Here is a 22,107-nt window from a genome sequence, read left to right on the forward strand (position 1 = left end):
CCAACTGGTCCGTTAAAACCCAAGAGAACAGAACAGATATTTATCTTAATGTAAATTAGTATTTTACGAGTAATAAAAACACACACACACAATAAATACATCTTTAAAATATGCTGTATTTACAACACTGGTTCAACTTCACAAAACTGTATGAGAACTAAAACTGCTTTTACAACACTAAAACACTTCAAAAACTACATATTTTAAAGCAAAAACATTTTTTCAAGCTGAGATTCTTTTGCACTTCCAGTCAACGTTGCTGGAAATACATTACAAGCCAGCACAACACAGCTAGATGCATAAATAAGCACAGAAACCAGATAATTATAAATATATATATTTGGTTAAGGAAAGTTCTTCATGCACAATTCAACTGGAGCATTGAAAGATTGATGTGCAACCAAGAAACTAGATTCAGACCAACTAAACAAAACGTCAACACTGCAAGCTGGAGTCCTTCAGACCATAACTCAAATCTTCATTTCTCACACTAAACAGAAGAAATGCAAGTCTGTTGTGAAACTTAAGAGAAGTTAGGGAATGTAAACATTTAACAGCAAATTTCTGACCTAACTTTAACTTGCATGTAGAAATATACTGCTAATTTAGAACTACATTTAAAACAAACTGAATCAGCAGCAATCCTTCTCAAAATCCTGCGTCAACCACAATATACCCCCCCACCCGCAAAGTCCCCAGATCTTTCTAACAACATGAGTTAAAGCTTTTGAACTGTAAATGGTAATGCATCTGAACGTAAAAGAAAAAACAAAGAATCCTAAAATGCACATGGATGTTTTGGAGCATGAGATGTCCAGGACAGGCTAGATTTGTACATCGTGATGGATTTTAATAAAATCTGATTAATGCTTAGAGATGCATCAATGGAGAAATTCTTGCAAGTCCTTCATTTTCTGTTGAGGTAAAAACTACAATCAGACTTAATAGGAAACAACTTGCAAACCCGACATTTTCCTCACTTCTATGTCTTGTTGCTATAATCTCATTTGCCCAAACTTCTGCTTCACACTGAAGACATCACCATCAGTTAAAAAAAAAAACACTAAATATCACATAGGGCATTGCTTTCATGTGACTCTATGCAGCTGTGATCTTGAATGCTTGGCAACTGCAGTGAAAACGTACCTGCAGGTCAAAGTAAAAAAAAGAAAGAAAAAGTCCAATCTGTGTACGTTTACTAGTGTTTCACTCTTTCATCAAGGCATACAAACAGCTATCTTGTTATCTAAAACTAAAATTATCTATCAATATACAGAAAAGAGTAAAAAATATTAGATAGCACAAACTAATTCTGTCTGTAACCCCATGTAGTGACCAGAAAAGTCCACAAGAGGGCTGAAAATCTCCAGAAACCCCATGCATAAACAGAAATGAAGTAGTTTTGAACAATAGGTAAAACTAAATCTAGGTTGGATGTTGCCCAATCATTTCAAACCTTTTCTGTACATCAAACGACACTAATGCTGTAAATCTCAATCTATTTCCCTAGCAGATGCACACTGTTATGACCATATGTAAATAAAAAAAAAACAAGTAAGGGAAATAATATGGATTAGGATGTGTTTAAACTATATGCAGTCTTCTCTTATGCATTAGAGTCAACAACAAAGGAAAGAAAAATCCAGGTACCTCAGAGTGTGATGGTATACACACCATGGTCTAAATAACAGATTATTTCAGCACTTTCACAACAAAAATGTTCAAAATTATGTGGAGCTTATTGTGAATATAATATGATTGTTAAAAGTTAAAGTGCTTTTAACTGTTTTCACCGCCATCCTTCTGCTGTTGCAGTTCATATCCCTTCATTCTCTCAGAGCCAAGATGTAGCAGGGTTCAAAATCTACTTTAAAGCAAATAAATCTATAACCCATAACATAGATATTGAGCAGCAGCATATCATATCTCATCAACACCAAACAATTACATCATTCCCAATCGAGATTTCCCACCAATCCTTGCAGCAATGAGGTAAACTGAACACTGCAAAAGCAAAATCTTACGAAACATCTTTTTAGTTTCGTTTTCAGTGCAAATACCTTAGTATACTTAAAATTAGACTAAACTAACTTGGAAGTAACTTTTCAGCAAGATATAAAGAATTTTGAATTCATACAAGTTACATTTATTTCCATTTGGGATTATTAAAGTATATTTTAATTTGAATAAGAGCTAAGTCAGCAATTCTTTAATATGGATGAAAACATACTAGTTCCACCAGCAGATTATTTTTCCCATCAATATTAAGAAATTATTAACTTAAAAGTCATGTCTTGCTGAAAGGTTACTTGTAAGTTAGTTTTGTTTTATTATATTTGCACTAGAAACTAAACGCAAAATACTTGGTAAGATTTAGTATTTTTGCAAAGAGAGAACATGGCGAGCATGTATGACCCGCGTCAATGCGCTGGATTTACATCCTGGTTCTGGTTCAGATTGTTGTTGAGGTTGTGGAGCGCTTGGTGGCGCTGGTGCCGGTGGAGGTGTATGGCGTTGGACTCGGGTGTGTCGGTGGGTTCAAACGAGCTGGCCACCAGCGGCATGAACTGGCGGAAGATGCTGACGCTGCCGTGCCAGAAGGTCCGCTGGGGGAGCCGTCCGGCCACCGTCCAGGAGCGGTTCGTCGGGTCGTACGCCTCCACGACGTCCGACAGCTCGAACGTGTTGTCGTAACCGCCGGATACGAACAGCTTACCGCCCAGGACTGCCACGCTGCCTCCGACGTGGACCTGAAAAATTCAGGCATCTTTATTTTTGTGTACCGATGTGTTGGAAAGTTTCCTTTTCTTCAGTATTTCTACAACTTCTGCTGTGTTTGGACAATAAATCCATTGGAGACAAACTGCAGCACTGGGAGCATCAATTCCTGCTTGTTTTTATTATTTACTGTACAACACTGGAGGTCACAGAAGACTATTATTAAAGCAGGGCAGCACACAAGCATCTGATGTGAAATACAAACCTGGTTCATGGGGCTAATTTTGTCCCACTCGTTCTTTTGTGGACTGTAAACATCAACCTCCGCCGAGTCATCCCTGCAAATAGACACAGGCTGTTACTGGCCAAATACCCGCTGCGTCATCTATATCAGAAGCTCTGGTGACTGTTTCATCCTGGTAAATCCTTCTAGTTATTAATATTCAGCCATTCTGAACGAAAACACGTCACCACCCAAATTGTGTGGAAATATTAAGAGGGAATTTTGAGGTTTTTTTCTGTTGGATTAAGCCAGAATTAATAAAAAAATGTCACATTCTTTAAACTTTGACAATAACTCAATCATTAGTATGGTCTAACTAACAAATTAGTACATTACGGTAGTTTTCTTCATTTTTAAAACAATAAACATTCTGTTGCCTTAAAATGCACTAGCATACTGTGTTAACATCAATACAATGTAAGGATGATCTGTTGACAATTATGGAATTAAAAAGCAAAAGGTTGAGGGATATTTTTTACAGAATTTGAAACAGGTGTTGCTAAAACTGCCACTTGTGAACAGATTTACAGGTAAAGTTTTTTTTATGTTTTAAATGCTAAAAACATTTGTTGTACAGTTTTGACTTAATTCCTCTGACTGCTTTGTTCTTTCAGTAAATGACATGTTTTAGTCTGAATACTATGGTTAATGATTAATCGAAGACTAAATTAGTTGACAATTACTTCAATAATCGATTCATCACGATTAACGATGTTAATGATGAGATGTTCAAAAAGCAAATTAGTTAAAGTCACAGAAGAGCAAGTTGCCATTTTATAATAATCTTTAAAAATACATAGAGCTGTTTATTTACACTTAAAAAAAAAAAAAAAGCCATTTGTGAGTAAAATAATTCAACTAAAGGCTAGCCTGTCTAAATTGTTACCATGGTAACAAAATATACAGTAAGAGATCCCTCACCTAACAAAGTAAATGAGGCCATTGAGGGTCACTGTTTTGGGAGTGAAGGACCAGGGAGGCAGCTGTCCACAGTTGACCATGGTCCAGCGGTTGGTTTCAGCATCGTAGCTCTGGACGGCCATGGTGTCCTCGCCGGTCAGAGAGCCTATAGCATACAGGCGGCCGTTGCACGCTGTCGTGGAGCAGTTGTCCATGGGGTGCAGCATGCCTGGCAAGGCCTCCCAGCAGTCCAGAGCCTGGTCGTAGCGCTCGGTGCTGTCCGACGCAACCACGTACAGCTGGCCTTTCAGCACGCACGAGCTGTGGTACTCGCGGGCCTTCAGCATGGGCGACACCTCCGTCCACTCGTTCACACTGGACTTGTAGCGCCACACGCCGTCGTACAGGCGGGAGCCGTCAGAACCTCCTGGAGAAACACGGAGAAGCAGCTTTCAGCTTCCATGCACCACAAATCTGGAACAAACTTCCAGAAAACTGCAAAAATGCTGAAACACCGACTTCCTTTAAATCAAGGATAAAAAGCAACTTGTAAGTAAACGGAACATCGATCAACATATTTTACAGACCAAATATCCAAAGTAAAACACAATTACCAAAAACAATAAACCATAAATATAATGGATTATGATGTCTCTGAAAACAAAATTGCTCTTCAAATATATTAATCACCAGAATGGAAATTATTGACCTTATTTTAATTCATCATGCAACTAACTAATTGCTTAATGCAGGCTTAGTGTAAATTACTTTTAAACTAAATTGTGCTATGCAAATAAACTCTACAAGAATATGAGCTGAATAATGATTTATCTAAATAAATAATGCAATAAAAATTATATTAATAGTGTTGGGAACTCAGAGAATAAATAACATCCAGACATTAAGAACCTTCAGTTTGCAGACAACTGTCTACATGTATGTGGTCTTCAACAAGCGTAATACCATAAACTTAGAGACATTGCAAAGAACAAACTAAAACGAACCAAATGTAAATTCATAATCTCTCCATGAACAAATGAGACGACAGACATCTGTTCAACATCCCACATTTCACAAGTCTAAACATAGACTCCACTAACTTAATGCAGCAAAGCCACAACAGCCATCTGCTACTAAAACTGTTCTACAGATGGACTTTATTGTGTTTCTCTACAAAGGCAATAAATTCTCCCAACTTTCTTTCAAAATGTGCTTTTAATTATAGATGGCCTAAGTGAAGGCATAATAATATACAGATGCAGATTTTAAATTAGTTAGTTTGTAAATCACTTGTCTGGTCCGCCTCTGTACAGTTGAAATCATTTTTGCTACTAAAAGACTTTTTTTCACAGCGTCTTCTTTTCCGTTAGGATTTACTAACATTATTCTTACCTCCTTAATGCCAGAATAATAAGGTGGATTTTCTTCAAATTCAGAAGAAAGGATATATTTCCTTAATATACCACAGTAACTGCAGGTTGTGCACTATACATTAAGTCCTTCCATAGATGTAGCTTTAATCTTTTTTCCATACTGTTCTGAACATTAAAAAAATTTTCAACCAGTTCAGTAGCAGCTATTTATTATTGCCACCTTCAAAAATCTCAGTTTTATTCTGAAAAAGCCATTTTAACCAGTTCAGATGACAGAGGCGTTAGTTACATTTATGAGCTGTATTTAAGTGACTGATGTGGCGAGGTTGAATAGATTCATTAAGTGTAAATCTGTGTCTATAAAACAGACAAAAAATGTGTTGTAAAAGTAGAATGTGACTGAAAATAAGTCAAATAATTTGGAAATGTAATGGCTTTAAATAGTAATATCAGTACTTGGTAATGGCAAATAACTGCAATCAGAATAATCATATTCAGTCAGCTAAATCTTATTATTTCTGGTTCCCTGGAGCAGATGGTAGGTGTATACCCAAGAAGATCTGAAACTGAATAAAAAGAGCCTGAAGAAAGTACATTTTTATTTAAAAAAAACTGGTTTGCTTTTCACGCTGATTCTACAAAATCCACATGAAATTAAATCTGGGAAATAATTTGTAATTGTTTTAGCTCACAAAAACAGAAGAGTGTTAAATTTTGAGCACCACTGTACATCAATAAAAGAGAACCAAATGTAACACAACTGGGCATGTCAATGTTGTGCAATCATGTGTTGCTGTTATTTCTATAAATGGTGTCATTAGCTAATGCTGCTAAATCAGTGCACCATCATAAGTCTTCTTCAGGAGCCAGGAGATCAGAGTAGAATATCTGACATCACATCTCGAACATACACAGTTAACTTCTCTGTCGTATCAGACATGCGACATAGAGAACACCATTCCAGTGCTAATAACAACGATGACAAGGATAGCACAACTGTCCTGGTAGCATCTGCATTGCCTCATTTGCCCTCCTCAGGCACAGAGAATATTAAAAGAGGATGTAGATTGTTTATATTCTTTCTCAAGAGGCCTTTTGAAAAAATGAAGGCGCAGAAATAGAAACCACCTGATAGTCCGGTTCAATTGGGGACCAAAATTGCAACATTTGTTACATTTTCAGTTGGTGCAGTTTGCTTTCACACAAAGAAGCAAAACTTTTGAAAAACTTGTTCCCCCTCTTCTCTTGTGGTGGCGCTGCACCAGAAATCACTAAAAGAAAAGACACAAAAACCTCTAAAGAAGACAATGAACGCAACTTCCTTCTTCACCAAATATAAACAAAAATGGAGAGGAGTCAGATTTTAGTGGTTGTAGGATTCTCATTTGTCTTTGGTAAAAGACCACAATCTATTTCTCCCATTAATGCTTTTGGTTGTTTTTGCCCAGAATGCCCTGCACTATTCCGCTTCCTGCTTTTGGAGCAGTCTCTGGTCCGCTCTGCATTTACATTTGTATTCCAACCACACTGAAGTTCATTCCAACCAAACTGAGACCTAGGTTTTAAGGCAAACCAGAATTTGCATTTTTGCGTCAAACAATCTCTGGAAACAAACTTGAGTTTGACTGAAGCATAGTAACCATGGCTGGTGTGAATCCACACCAAAATACATGAATCTATCAAATATCAAATGTGGGATATTGGATTCAACTGAGAACTGAAATATCTGCTTAATTTACCCAAGGATTAAAAAAATTAGGCTTTAGCATAGAGCTGGATCAGAGCTGTCTGCTGACTGTTTGTTTGGGTTTCTTACCTGTGACATACATATCATTTCCAAGGGCTGCTATGCTGTAACCTCCTCCAAGGTGGTCGGGGAATTCGGCCAGGTAGCGCCACTGTCCGGTCTGAGGGTTGTAACAGTCCACAGTGACCAGTTCGTCGCAGTCCTGGTCGCAGCCTCCGACCACCACCAGGATTTCCGCCAATCCCGTAGAGGGCCGAGGCCGCATGCGGTGGCACGGCCTGTCGTGACGATCATATTCACAGGACTGGAAGCTGCGGGCTTCGTTCACCATGCGGAGGCAGGTGGGTGACAGGTAGACAAGCGGGTCACTCTCCACATGGGCCAGGAGGAAGAACCGCCTGACGAACGGGAGGCGGACCTGCTGGAGGAGTTCAGGCCAGTAGTGCAGCCGTCGCTGCAGATCAGCCTTTACCCACCGCACTGCGATTTGGTAGACCGTCTCCTCCTTATCCACGCAAAGCTCGTCGTCGGACACGAACTCTAGTAGGCGCTTCCATGGCAACCGCTCAAAGTCTGTCCCTTTCGCCAGCTCCATTATGTTTTTGAGGACGAAGCGGCGCGCGCTAGTCGCCAACTCCCTGCAAGCGTAAGCCTCTGCAAAGTCTTGTATCTCTAAGCAGTTGGAGACATCCAGACGCTGCTCCAGAAAGGCACAGCAGGCCTCTTTGACCGAGGGAAACTGGAACAAATCAGCCGTCTTCAGCAGGAGGTCCACGTTGTCCTGAGTGACCGTGACCCGACCCGTGTAGCAGAAGTCCACCAGTAAGCCTAGAAGCTCGGCTGACACCTCGTGTAGAACCACTCTGTCCATTACGCTCTCCCTCAATGTCCCGGTGAACATGGCACGGAAGTAGGTGCTGGCAGCAGCCAACACCGTGCGGTGGCAGTGGAACTCCCGCCCCTCGGCACATAAAGTCACGTCGAAAAACTTCCGCTCAGCTCGTAGCTCATGGATTCCTCGTAGGAGGTTGAAGGCGTGCGAAGAGTCAAAAAAAGGTAAGGTGGACGGCTGCGTCTGGAGAACTGGTTTCTCCATCTTTCCTCTCACTGTGTCTCACTGGTGGTCGAGTTCAGAATGAGGATTTCATCTGGAATAGACATCAAAAATACTTGTTAAGCATCAGCTGAGCTCATCAGTAATCCTGCTACAAATTCCTACCTCATTATCAGTGAAGTTCAGAATGTTTCCTTATCTAACAATTAAACCATAAAAACAAGAGTCCAAACAAAATTACAAGACCAAAAAGGATTTTAACAGTTGCTTTCAAATTACAACAAAAAGTTTCAAACTGCAGATCAAATCAAAGATGAGTGGTGGATGAAAGGCTTTTATTTTTACAGACTTGGTTTACATACACTTGTCACTAGTAAAAGTATTAACTGTACTTTTAATGAAGCATTTTGCTTGATGTTTTATTTTTAGTGAGGAATGATTACAGGTCTAGAGGTCAGGAAAGCGGCAGCTAACATTTCTATAGGCCCCTCACATCCTAGACACAATTAACACCTTACCTTCAGAGTACTCAGCTACTCTACTGTGAAACAGAATAAGTTTATTTGCACTTTCCAACCTGCATGTTTTTTAAGCTACATTTTAAAATACAATCTTATCTTTCAAGGACATATATTTAAATCCCAGTTAGTGCTTTAGCATTAGCAATAGCAATTTACTTTTGGTGTTTAGAGTTAGCAGAAGTAATGTTCATGATTAATATTTTAGGGTTAGCAAAACCTTGCCCACCACTGCACCCCTTCATCATTAAAAGCCAAAAATTAAAAGTGATGAAAGTCACTTTTAACATTAATGGAAGGATCATTATTGCAGTCATTGTAGTATTTCTTCATAGATTGTGTCAAACATTTCTCATCAAATGATATTACATTTAAAATTATTCATTAAGAAATGTATGAATTTTTACAAAGAGAAAAAAAGATTTTTACAAAGAAAAAAATGACTTCGGAAAAGCATTTTTAATTGTCTTGATGTAATGGCAAAAAAAGATAAAGTATGAAAGCCATAGTGGCAGTAGCAACAGTTAAAAGCTTTTTCAGTTTGTTCTCCTACCTGATAAGCCCCTCCAGGCTGGTTACACAAGTGAAAAAAGTAAAGTGAAAAAGTAAAACAGTCAAGAGAACACAACAGTGAAGCTCAGTCTGACTCTGACGAATGCAACCAGCTCCTTCGACGTGTTTAAGAAAGAGCTCGCTTGTGGTCCGCAGCTATAAATACGCCCACAGTATCCATTTCCAGACGGGAGTGGGGGTTGGATTTTAGGGAGAACACCTAACAGGCAAGGGAACTGACGCTAACAGTCAGACACCCCCCACCACAACCTCCGGTATGTCTCTGTGGTCACTCAGAGTGAGTAAGGAGTCTTCATGGGAATTGCCAGCAGAGCCTTGGCCTCCTCACCACCTGTAGGGTTGCTTCCTGTTTGAATTTCCACCAATCTCTTGGCAAAACATACATCTGTTCTGAACTTACAAGTAAGGCAACACGATCACCTGCTTCGGTTTTATATGAAAACAAAACCTACAACCAGGTTCTTCTAGGAATAACAGTATCACTCCAGAATTCATTTGACAACCATGACATTCAATCTATGAGAAACACATTTTATTTTGACATTCACATTTAAGCTTAGTCAAATAGACAACAAAACCACTGATGACAACCTTCTCTGAGAGTCATCTTAGGAGAAGATAACTTCTTAAAATACACAAGTGTCTGCTTACAGAGATTTGTATGAAGGTTGCTGTAAAGCCCACCGTCCTCTGGCTGAAAGACGGTACACATTCCACACCAGGGTTCAACAATGCACCAGTCCAAAGATCTGTGCAGGGGATCATTCTTCTCTCCTGAGGGCAAACAGAGCCCCATAACCCAGAGAGGAGGTCAAAATAAATGGAAAAACCCAAATATTAATATTCTTCAAAAGGATAAAAGGTAATATCTACTCAGAGGACAATGCTATGAAGGCTTCTACCAAAAACTAGGAAGATAAAGGACATCGCCCCAGTTTCAAAGACCTTACACTGGCTCCCTGTAGTTCAGAGAATAGACTTTAAAACATTTATTCTAGTTTATAAATCACTGAATGGCTTAGCACCAAAATACATTAAAGATCTGCTGCTGTTGTATCAACCTTCCAGACCACTCAGGTTTTCTGGTTCTGGTCCATTTTGAATCCACAGAACCAGAACCAAAGATGTAAACATGTCAGTTTTTATGCTCCAGTGATCTGGAACAAACATCCAGAAAACTGCAAAACATCCAAAACACTGAATTCCTTTAAATCAAGGTTAACGGTTTATAAAGTTATCTATGATTCATAATAACTGGAACATTGATCCATATATTCAATATATATTTGGTTGATGATCTAACAAAATGTAATTTTTTTGCTGTTTCATAATTAGTTAGTACATTATATTTTTATAATGTAAAGAACTTTGAATTGCCTTGTAGCTGAAATGTGCCATACAAATAAACTTGACTGACAATTTCTCCAGGAACAACTTAAAAGCATCACCAATTACAATCTGAATGTGGTAAAATTACTATTTTACTTCTGTCAGGGTCTGATGTTGTACAACATTAAGTACAGAACACATCTAAATCAGCTCTGAAACTTGGACACAAAACAATCCCATCAATCCCTGCCACATCACCCTTTCTAGAAAATTTAAATAAGAAGCACAATGCTTCCTAGAACTTTGTGTCCTTCAGGAGTCTGATTCATCTGAGAGGTGGGAGGGTGTGTGGAGTGTTTAGATGGAAGCTGCTGTGTGGATGTGTACACAGTAAATCAAAAACAGACTCAGTGTATCTGAAGGTTTATGCACCATGTCTTCCCCCTGCTGGCATAACTTTGCAACCACAACCAAATATATTTTACAGTCTGGTCCAGAAATATTTGGAAGAGACCATTTTTCCCCCAATGTAGGTAACTATTTTGTTAGTTTTGTTTTAATTATGTGAAATACTGACAAAGAAGTGATGTGACCATTCTTCTTTTATCCAGTTTCCTCTTGAAGTGATGTACTTATTTTCTCCCTTCACTCCACAAAATTGTTTTTTTATTTTTATTTATTTTTTAAGCAGTGAAGAGGCACAATAGCAAAACCTGAAACTATTGATGCACCTGTTACACAACAGGTTGTTGTTAGGAAACCAAAGAGCAAGTGAGTTAGTAGATGCCACCCACATTGCTTAGCTGGCAATGCCACCCATTAGCTGGCATTGCTTAGCTGGGTGGCATTTATACAGTTCAATATCACAACTGTATAAAATTACATGGATGCAATATTTGACTGGATACATTTCTGCAAGCCAATTTAATTCCCCAGAAGGATGGACAAGCCGCTCACCATATGCCGATTTTTAGAGGCTGAGATGCTGAAGCTGACAGAAAATTGTGAAATTGCAACGATCCAATTGCAAAAAAAAAAAAGAAGAATCAGGACAATGTAGGATAATTGGTATAATCATCAGAATATTCATTAATGATGTCACTATAACATGTTTCCTATTCAGGTCAAGCCCTAATATTAACATAAAATTCTCATAACTACTATTTAGAACTCGAACTAAAAGAGTACATTGTTTTCACCAATTCTTTTATTTTGGACTTGGACACTCCTGACCCAAAAAGAAAATAGTGCAAACATCTTCCTTAGGAAGTGTTCAGATTACACTACAACTCTACCCCCAACCTCCCTCCTGTCTGGAAAAAAGGAGCTCCAAAGCAATCAACTCATTCTGCATCACTGCTTCTTGATTCAGGATTGTGAGAGTGAAGACAGCTGCTGAGCCCAACGTAACCATCCAAGTGGAGACACATGAACCTACAGCCCTCCTCAGCTGAGCCTCTCCTGCCCTTAAAAAGGCAATCCAACACACTCACCTCATTCCCATCTCTCATCTGTGGAAGGCCAACACAAACCTAACAGATGTAACAGTAAGATAAGATGACAGCAGGCCGGATGTGTTCTTGATACTTTGTCGCAGTCATGATTACCCATCTAAATAGCGTGGTTTTATTTGAACCAATTTATGTTACGCAGTCATGTAATGGATCCCTTGATAATATGTTTTTCTAGTTATTTAATTCTGGGACTTTTCAATTGCTTTGAAGAGTTTTATGGAATCTTCTTAATGGTTACAAAAAGACAAAAGCTACAAGGATGCATTAAAAGTATGCTACTTATAACCAGAAAATCAACATTTCTATTGACATATCAAATCGCATTGCCCGATGCTTCATTATATAGCTGCAGAAACGCTACAAATCTTTCAGTGGGATCCACTTAAATAGAGTTGAACAATATATCAAGTCACAATAATAACCCGAATTAGGAGTGGCAAAAGCAAATGAGATGGATTAGCTGACGGTGTTATCTAAAACATGTTTCTGAGGAATATCATCTCCACTGCCCGGGTATTGAGCTGTTAGCATGATATGTCAGTCATGAAACTTTCATGGAGAAACAGTGTCTGTAGTCAGAGGCCTCTGCAGATTTGTTGCAAGACTGACTGCTACTGGAGATTCTTACTGCCCACAGAATCACCTTCCACAATAATTCTTACTTGGAAGATGTGAGTTGTGACAATGTTTGATTTCCGTTTGTGAATTTTTCAGTTAAGATTATTTTTACCAACCACTGAAAGAATACTGAAAAATATCAGTTTGCTCCAATAATAAGAGGAGGAATCAGAAGGAACCAAATAAGTCTAATATTCAGCATGCATTGGTGTGAGCAATGGACAAAGCAATAAGCCATGTGCAGTCTGGGACAATATTTAAATGTGATCTGATTAAACTGCACTGTGTACAGCTCCGAGTTAGGAACTCTGCAGATGTGTCAAGAAAAGCTAACAAACAAAATAAGTTACACGAAAGCTAAACGTGTGGCACTCTACTTTAATCTGTTGATTCTTATTTTATCAGAGTTGTGCTATTATTAATACGCATACATGGAAAGCTGTTTATCAACCAAGTAAAATCCCGCACTTCACCAGTTCAACACCAACAGGCAGCAGAAAAGTATTTTAGCTAAATTACGCGGACCTTTAGGTAAGACTCAACGTTCAAGCTAAAATCAAACAGTCCGCCGAATAACAAAACGGGGCAGTCATGTTGTTGGGTAACTCACCAAAGTGCGCACTCGTCGGGGAATGAAGATTTTAGAGAGCAAATATAAGAGCTGATATTCCAAATCGAGCCTAAATTAAAGTTTGACGCCGCAGAAGTGCTCGGCCTCGTCAGCGCCATGACAGCCGTGCTGGAGAAAGTGGTGCCTTCAGGTACGGTTGTAAATGTTAATATTAAACTGAAGCAAAGCAGTATTATAACACTTTAGTCGTTGAAATCATATTATTTATGAACCAGAATTACCTACTTCATGGTAAAAATACCGGTTTGTAAATCTAATTGTATTTATTTATTTTTACATTTTCTGCTTCTGATATTTAGCGTAACCGAAAACCATACTTTATGTTTCGTCTTTACATTTATATTTTACTTGATGTTTTTGGCTTCACACCATGTAATAGAATTTAAGGCAGCTATTAAAATGAAAGTGCGTAAATAGAAACAAGGTTAGAGCATTTATTTATTTTTTGAAAAAAAAAATCTAAACTTTCAGAATGAGTGCAAACGCATCTCAAACCTGGATCATTGCATAAAAAGGCCTGTCTGTATTACATGAACTGTGATGTTTTGTCTGCCCCTTTGCTCTTTCAATTCTGCAACTGCCATTTGCCTTTTGTTAGCACTCCCATCATGTAAAAGTCCCAGTATGAATGATTTAATTGTAAGCACAGTCAGAAATATTTCCAGTCAAACCTTTTAACGATGTCGGTATGCAAAAAATGTTATTGGATGCTGTAAATAAAATATAGTTTCTAATTCTTCTGACTCTTTTCCTAAACAACTTTATCACTACACTAGAATTTTAGAACCTAATGCATATTAAGGTATTTTGGTGTTTGAACGTCTAATATAGACGTTCAAACGTCTATATTAGACGTGTTTGAACGTCTAATATAGACGTTCAAACACCAAAGCAGCTTATAACTGCTTATAAATATAGGCAGTTATAAGCATTTCTAGAACTGTGGGCAGTTGTGATCCCAAAACCCTGCAAATACCTGCAGTCCACTTCCTTATAGTAATAAAAGATAAAAACAAATAAACATATATTGTACAGCAACGGGTGATTCTGTATTTTTCAGAGTGATAAAAGCTATTATTCTTCTGAACTACAACACCTTTAGTCACTTCAAATGAGAATCTCACATAATCTAAAGGACCTTGGCAAGGAGAGTTCATGATCTAGAGAAATACAGTCAAAAGTTGATGCACTAAGACATTATGTCAGGGAGCTTAATGTACAATGTGATATGTGCACAGCAGAGACAATGAGGTGAGCAATGACAGTGACTGTAATAGTTGGAAACAGGGCAAGTGAAGAGCTAGTGAGTGGACTCCAGGGCGAAGTGAAACTGAGAACACAAGAGTTGTCAAAGAGGCAAAACATGCAAACCAGGTCTGAGGTCTCAATAAAACAGTCCACCCCTTCTCTTCTGCTGTATAACAGATTATCAATGCCCTGGTGATTTGAAATAATGAGAATTCAAAGGAGTTCTAACATGCATTACTGATTTCTATTGACTGTGGACTTTTCATTACAGCTTTAGCCGACTTGTAGTCAAATACTCATAAATCTCTTTCCTATTGGATTCATTCTTCTAGGAATTTGGTGAAATTCAACTAAAAATGACATTGTGGTTTAATTAGTTTTGCTGTAAATTGTATTTCGACTTTAAACCACCGTTTAAGCGGTCTTTGGAATAGCGCTGTGTTTGCAAATACACTCGCTGCATCCGTGAGACAAGCTCATATTTCAAACTGAGGGCTTGAAATGAGAAAAGTCCCACAAGTCTTCCATCATTCTACACAGAGTTGTAATTAAAACTATACACCTAAACCCAGGCATCATCAACGCTGCACTCCTCTCACCGCCTGTACACTTAAAAATTGTTTTTGTTCAAAATTGCATCATGGAAGAAACAATAAGCATTCTGTTTCAGTTCATGGCGTCTAAATGCATAATGGTCAGCCTAAGCAAACACGACTAAAAAGATTTGAAGTGATAAGCAACATAGTGTGATACCTTTGGAAATGTTTAAGTCTTCTTCATGATATCAGAAAGGTTATTTTAGGTTTTACAGATCTGGTAATAATCAGGTGCGAGTGTGACTGTCGGCATTGAACTCAGCTTTCAAAAACCTTATTGGTTTGCAGTACTTTTTTCACAAGGGTGAGGTGGGATATCTTCATTTTTCACTTAAAAAATGAAATATTTAGCAATTATATTTTCTCAAAATTATATTTTCTCATATTTACTTTTCATGATAATCTAAAATGTTTAGCAAAGAAAGAGACATCTGTAAATACTGTCTCATATTATTCTGTATGCCTGTTCCACCTAGATGGGGACAAAGAGTGAAACATCTTTTGCTGCGCAATTAGGAGGTGACCTGCCGTTGAACCGATCCTTGTCCTTACTGCTTCCCTCAGGTGGTGAAAGCGGGAGAACTGCCCAAGGAGCGACGGGGTGAGAGTTCTGCTAAATTAGGTGCTTAGAGAGTTTTCCAAGAAATCATTTTGGCATTTAACAGCACTTCACTCAGAGTCAGAGATTAAATTTGTCTGTGACATTTGGTTATTTTCCTCACAGGGAAAATAAATGTCTTCAAAGCTTACACAGCTAGGGTGTCTCACAATAGAAAATAAAACCCTACTTATTAACCTCTAAAGCTATGTGATCAACATGTTTTATTTGCAAATGTAGCTCAGTAAGGTATAGAGTAATGTTTCCTCTGGGAAATATCTCTGCATTCTGTGGAATATTTTACAGCGTGTAATTATGTGCAGACTGAGAGATGTAGCACAAAAAGGAGTTCAGTGATTTCTCTCTGGCGATAGATGCAAATTTCTACCACACTTTCCAGACACAAATAGTGGGAAATCTTTGAAAAAATAGGTGACTGTCACCCTGAGATGTGACCATTCTTATGCATGACTTTTTACTGTTCGTGCATCCTAATGCGAGGTGAAAACGAGGCTTATTAAACGAGCAGAAAATGTTTTTAACGTGTCCGACCACTAGATGGAGACATTTTATAACTTGTCGTACATCTGCCGTCTTTTTCTTTTCTTGATAAACAGCAAAGCACATGTTGCTTTATTTTAGCCCAGGTTTAAATGCAGCCGATAAACCTCGGCGGCACACTGGGATTTAAAATACAGTTTTTATGTGCTCTGGAAGTTGAGTAAAGCATATTTGTGTAGGAAATAGTCTGTTTTAAACGTATTTCATCTTGATGCAAAAAATGCCATCAATCCTGTCAAACTCATGTTATGTGTTGATTTTCTATTTTACTAAAATACAGTTAACACCTTCAAATATATTTCTAGAAAAAAAATACATTACTTCAAGTAATGCAGAATGCATTAAATAGCAATTGTAGTGCAGTTACTTGATGGTAATTTAAAAATTTCAGTCCACATCAATGGCGCTCTACACTAGAAGAGTCTGATATACACATACAGTGAGTCTAAAATGGGTGTAATCCCCATGTTATAATGTCTGGATTTAAAAAAGGTAAAAAAGTAAACGATTACATTTTTTAAATAAGTTTGTTGGGGTTGGAGATAAGATTGAGATGGAAATAATTCAACTTCTGTATTGCTGGAACAGCCTTTCTATTCATTATGTCCCCTGCAAAAACTAAATTTTTCTCTCTAATTTTTAAAATCAAGATTTATCATAAAATTTTGCAAATTTTGTTTGTTTTTTTTCTTCTGTGGGATGAAAAATTATGTTGAATTAAAAAAAAATACATCAATTCCAACCTAATGACAAGAAAATCAGATGTAAAAGTATTGCTGGCACTTTTAGTATCATTCTTGGTTTAAATTCAATGCAAATATTGCAGGAAAAAAGAAAGTCTCTTAAAAATCTGCATTTGTATTTGTATTTGTGCAAAATGTTGTTGACTGTGTGTCCTATGACTTTATGTTTTATTATGTAAAGCACTGTGAAATGCTTTGTTGCTGAAAGGTGCTAAACAAATAAAATTTGATCTGACTTGATATTTAAAACATTAGCTGGTTCTTTTGACTTTTTAGCAGAAGTTATGAAGATCCATTGTCAATGGTCCAAAGAGTCACTTGCGGCCCCAAAGCCACAGTTTGCAGACCAGTGGGCTAACGTCTCCTTATTTGCTTAGTGGCATTTTGCCCCATGCCTGTACACAAGTGGATAATGAATCTTATCAGCTTTTGTAGAGGGGTTGATATGCACATTTCACATCAAAACATGTTTACCTCTTGGACACAGGACCCATCTTCTTCTTGAGCATTATGAAGGCTGGACATTCCTGAGTTGCTTATATTTGCTTATAATAGCTTGAATAGATGAATGTGGCATCTTCACGCATCTGGAAATAATATTTAACAATGAACCAGATTTGTGGAGGTTCACAGTTCACTTCCTGACATCGTCACTGATTCTTTATGATCTTTCCATAAGGTCACACAAGGAAGCAGGTATTTTAAAATATGTCCAGAGATGCGCCTCTATTTATCTTAGGTCAACTCAAATGTTGTACACTAAGCCACAACAAACAAAGCTCTGACATCATCATCATCATCTGAGTTTTTCCAAATTGTGTTAAAGGCATAGTAGTATGTAAGCTTCTGTATTTGAGGAATGCAATTTAAAATTCTTCCCCCAAAATCTTTGCTCTCATTATTCCAGCAATTAGCAAACTGAAATATTTTCTAATCCATAAAGCTAAACTTAAAAGGCAGTACATTTTTTTCCATCAATGGAAAAATCCCCGCAAAGGATGTGTGTCTTTTTATGTCTGTAAATATCTACTTTCAACTAAAACTTTGACTCATAAATGCTTCACAAAAACAGTCTGAAAATAAAACCATGAGTAAAAAAACAACAAAAATTAAAACAGACACAATGATGTTCAAAAAGATCTGAATAAGAATGTGTACAGCTGCTGTTTAAAGGAGACAAGACTCTCAACACAATGTAAAAACAAAGAAGGCACCTGTTTCACCTGGACACAGGTGAAACACAGACTGTTTCACCTGTGTCCAGGTGAAACAGTCTAACGAAGGATTTAGTTTTATGTCTTCTTCGAATTGCTATTACTGTAGATTGTTTGACCTCTGGAAATTCTGAGTTGCGTCAGACTTTTAAAAGTCCGAATTGTTTCCAGAATTGCAAACAAACAGCAGATTTTAAAAGTTACCCTGATGGACAGGAAATCAGCTACCACAGGACCAGGCAGATATAATCTACTTTTCTGTCTTTATGACTGTGTTTTGATTGATTTTTAGGCAGAACATTAAATACACTATTACAGTAATCAAGTCTACTGAAGATAAAACTATCGACCAGCTTTCCCTATTCTTTTTCTCAGACATTTGGCCTTTAATTCTTAAAATAATCTTAAAGTGAATTTCTTTTGACTTAATAATTTAAGTAATACCAGTATTGAAGTTTATTTCTACCGCAAAAGATATTTTTGTCCTGGTCTACAGTTTTGTTTAAAGCCCTTTAAAATTTATTGCAAATGCATCAAGCTGAAACCTTGATGTATTTGGTTTTTCTTGAGCATGTAACTTCTGGTTCTGCATTTTTTCCAAAATCATGCAGGTTGGGTCAACTGAAGACTGTAAATTGGCAGTATAGGAGTGATGATTTGCTCACGTTTACCTGGCTCTTCTTTGATTCAATATGAGCCAGCAACTCTAAAAATGAAAAGAGGAAGATAATACAAATGAGAAATGGATGGATGAAAATGTTAATAAACTTAAATGCTAAATTGTTGGAAACCTGAAGTATCAGAAGAAAGAAATCTCACTTGCTTATGAGTTTGCGAATACTACATTTTTACTTTTAACCTTTGCACCAGCCCCTCAGGACTATGGTCTAGTACCAACAATAATCTATTCTGACCTAAAATGTCATGTTTTAGGAGAAAGTTAGAGTTGCAGGGCTTCATGGTAGAGCAATCACTAGCTCTGAAGCCCAATAAGTGCTGAGTCTGAATCCCAGATGGGGCCTTTCTGCATAGTATTTGCATGTTTCAATGCATGAGTGAGTACTCTCCAGGTATGCAAGCTCACTCCAGCATAACACAAGCCTGTTAGGCTTTTGGGGATTGTGTACCTCCGTGTTGATCTGTGAATGACTGGTGGATAGTTGAATGTCCATTTCATAGAGACGTGTCTTTTCTGTAAAATGACAAACAGAACTCTGTTTTTACCATAGCATAATCCCTGGTCCTTTAACTTTACAATTTTATCTTCTGTTAAAATAAAAAAAAAAAACAGTGCAGAAAAATGGGAAGTGTTCTTGCAGACATGTCCTGGTGAAACAGAACATTGCATTCCTTCATTTTTCAAAAATCTTTGTGAATACGAAACTTTTTAATGTTTATTGGTTCTCTGCATATAGATTTAGGGCTGTATTTGGGCTTTAGAAAGCTCAGTCAATGTGAGTAGCTTTCCTGTGGGTGTGCTAATGTGTCCCAAATGATGCTAAAACATTCCGCCAGAATCCATTACAGAAGCACAGCATCCAAACAACATAAAAAAAAAAGCTTCAAACATATTTGCTCTGATGAAAAAAAAGCAACCTCTAAAACATACTTTTTCAATTATTGTCATAGAATATATTTTTAAAAAATTAATGAACTGTCAAATTCATCAAACTGCTTTGCTCCTCAAGCTAGCATAACAAGGAAGGAAAAGTTTCTGACAAGAAAAAGACTGCTCCAAAAAAAAAGGCATGCAAAGCCCTTGTTTATAATCACAGGCTCCGCCCACAAGAAAGTAAAACAAAAACAAAAATTGCTTCTAACTCAAGTAAACCCATAAAAAAGTATGCAAGAAATAAACTTCAAACCAAAATTACAATATATTCAATTTACTAGAAAACACTAGATTAATACAACGTTCTGATGATGTCATTACGTCATCACGTGACTCCCGCCCGGCGCGCATTAATCCGGAAATAGCTTTGTTTGAATATCCTCCTGACTACCAGTAGTTCATTTTTGTCCTCTGTAGAGGACATTTCTAAACTTGAATATCTCCCACTCCCTGCATTCTACTGAATTAATTCCTTTTGGTATCTGGAGAGGACATTTAGGGCTTTTCAATGATACCACATATGAAGGGGTGGGACTTTTGTTCGTATCTTTTTCTAATACATAAAAATTGTGTTCATCAGTAATAACACATTCTATGGGACGAGACAAAGTAAGTGCATAAAACCTTTTATTACCTTACGAAGAATGTGGGATTTTAAAAAAATGGTGATTGGACAATATTTTTTTTCCTGGTAGTCAGGAGGATATCTGAACCGGGAAAATGTTTGAGATTGAAAATTACAAGGTAGGATGGACATCACAACTGAGGCAGGAACGCCCCGTGTATTTTCACGACGAACCGCGCCAGTTTGTGCTGAAACCAAAGAGTAAGTTATGTCGGGTGTGCGTGTGGGCACGGATTTACTGTAGGACTCTGTCCCAGCTCGTTACCTAGGGAACTACAAGAAACAAAATTTATTAAATTACGGGAAACAAGTGTGCACAAATTTTATGGAGTATCACATAAAATATTACAATTTACCTAATATGCTTTCATAGTCATCAAAAGAACTGTGTTTAATCTGGAACCTAGCTTCTGAACCAGTCTCTTTGTGGTCCCCAGACCAGTGGTGGTCCGCGGGCGCCCCCTAGTGGCCGGCAAGGCACTGCATGTAGCTAACCTATCCTTTATTTGCCATGACCTGAATATCAAAGTCCCACGCTATTGTTAGCTTACCAAAGGATTGTGCTTAAAAATAATAATGGCTAAATGGATTAAGACTGTGTCACTGAAAAGAAAAACGGTCTAAAGTTTGTCAGTGAGTTGCATAACTTTTGTTTTTGAACACTATTACGATACAAAATATTTTTTGCCAAAGCAACTCAAGTCTATTCTTCCTTTAATATGCTTCTAAATTACAAACAGCCCTAAAACATTATTAGAGGATAACAGCAGTTGAAGTAAAGATTTTATTTTTATTTGATATTATTTATGTTAAGATATTGTGTTATTGTGGGGCAGTTTCAAATTAGGTGGTCAATGAGTGTTTGCTAAATTGGATAAGTGGTCCTCGGCCTGAAAATGTTTTAGAAACATTTTTAGAGGTAGTTTTCTTTAGTAGATCATTAACTTTCGCCTGCATCAGATATGAGGCTGATGCCAGTCATTTATCATTCATCTGCCTGTAAATTAGCATTTTATATATTGCTTTGGTAGATGGCGTAAATACAGGCAGCCATTGGATTTGTACCACCTCTTTTAGCACAGCGATACATCAAATGGACACAATAACATTGATGCTTTTTGCATATCCGTTGTCGTGATCTTCTGTTGCATGCTGATGGAACGGCACAATCACTGTGTAAATTATTGATACGACACACTGCCGCTTTGAATGTCAATACATCTCCCCGGAGACAGGAAGAGATACGGAATACTGATCAATAGAGACAGATGGGCGGATTCAAAGAAACTGAACGAAAAGAGGCACACAACTGACAAGGAGTTCAACGCAAAACTCTCAGCAACATGTACTATATTATGTTGTTTTTCCTTAATGTTAACTCACGATGATAACTACCCTCTTATGTTGTTTTACAATATCAAAGGTCAAGATGTGCTTGGGTTAATTGAATTCCAGATTTATTGCTGCACAGCGGTGCCTCTCCACGGGGTGACGGCTCTGAAGGGCTCGATAATAACACTCAGTGGGTTTGCTGAATCAGTGTGTGTATTATTAGTGGATCGGGGAGTCAGGGTAGGTGGGGGGGAGAAAGCCAAACATTATGTAGCAGCATGAAATATTGAAGAAACTCGTCTTTATTGTATTCCTTGGGA

The 22,107-nt window shown here is 37.7% G+C and overlaps 1 protein-coding gene across 2 annotated transcripts; it reads right to left on the reverse strand.

The window, feature by feature from the left end:
• Positions 1-96: 96 nt before the first annotated feature.
• Positions 97-13,378, reverse strand: klhl21 (kelch-like family member 21). Of its 2 annotated transcripts, none has more exons than XM_014973555.2 (5): positions 13,238-13,378; positions 7,091-8,169; positions 3,923-4,328; positions 2,984-3,056; positions 97-2,750 (listed from the first exon to the last, which is right to left on the reverse strand). In XM_014973555.2, exons 2-5 carry the CDS (start codon positions 8,115-8,117, stop codon positions 2,421-2,423), a joined length of 1,836 nt encoding a protein of 611 aa, XP_014829041.2. In that variant the 5' UTR covers positions 8,118-8,169; positions 13,238-13,378; the 3' UTR covers positions 97-2,420. The 2 variants fall into 2 exon arrangements, with proteins under 2 accessions (XP_014829041.2, XP_014829042.2); XM_014973556.2 differs by lacking the exon at positions 13,238-13,378 and adding an exon at positions 9,147-9,477.
• Between the last annotated feature and the right edge of the window lie 8,729 nt (positions 13,379-22,107).

The sequence above is a fragment of the Poecilia mexicana genome, unplaced genomic scaffold (genome assembly GCF_051168715.1).
Source record: "Poecilia mexicana isolate PSO_F unplaced genomic scaffold, ASM5116871v1 scaffold_7, whole genome shotgun sequence".
Lineage (NCBI taxonomy): Eukaryota > Metazoa > Chordata > Actinopteri > Cyprinodontiformes > Poeciliidae > Poecilia > Poecilia mexicana.

Coding starts and splice junctions, on each gene's coding strand:
- klhl21 (XM_014973555.2), bottom strand. CDS start 8,117: ATGGAGAAACCAGTTCTCCAGACGCAGCCGTCCACCTTACCTTTTTTT. Junction 4,329..7,090: donor AAATGATATGTATGTCACAG/GTAAGAAACCCA, acceptor GTGTTTCTCCAG/GAGGTTCTGACGGCTCCCGC. Junction 2,751..2,983: donor AAATTAGCCCCATGAACCAG/GTTTGTATTTCA, acceptor TGAATTTTTCAG/GTCCACGTCGGAGGCAGCGT.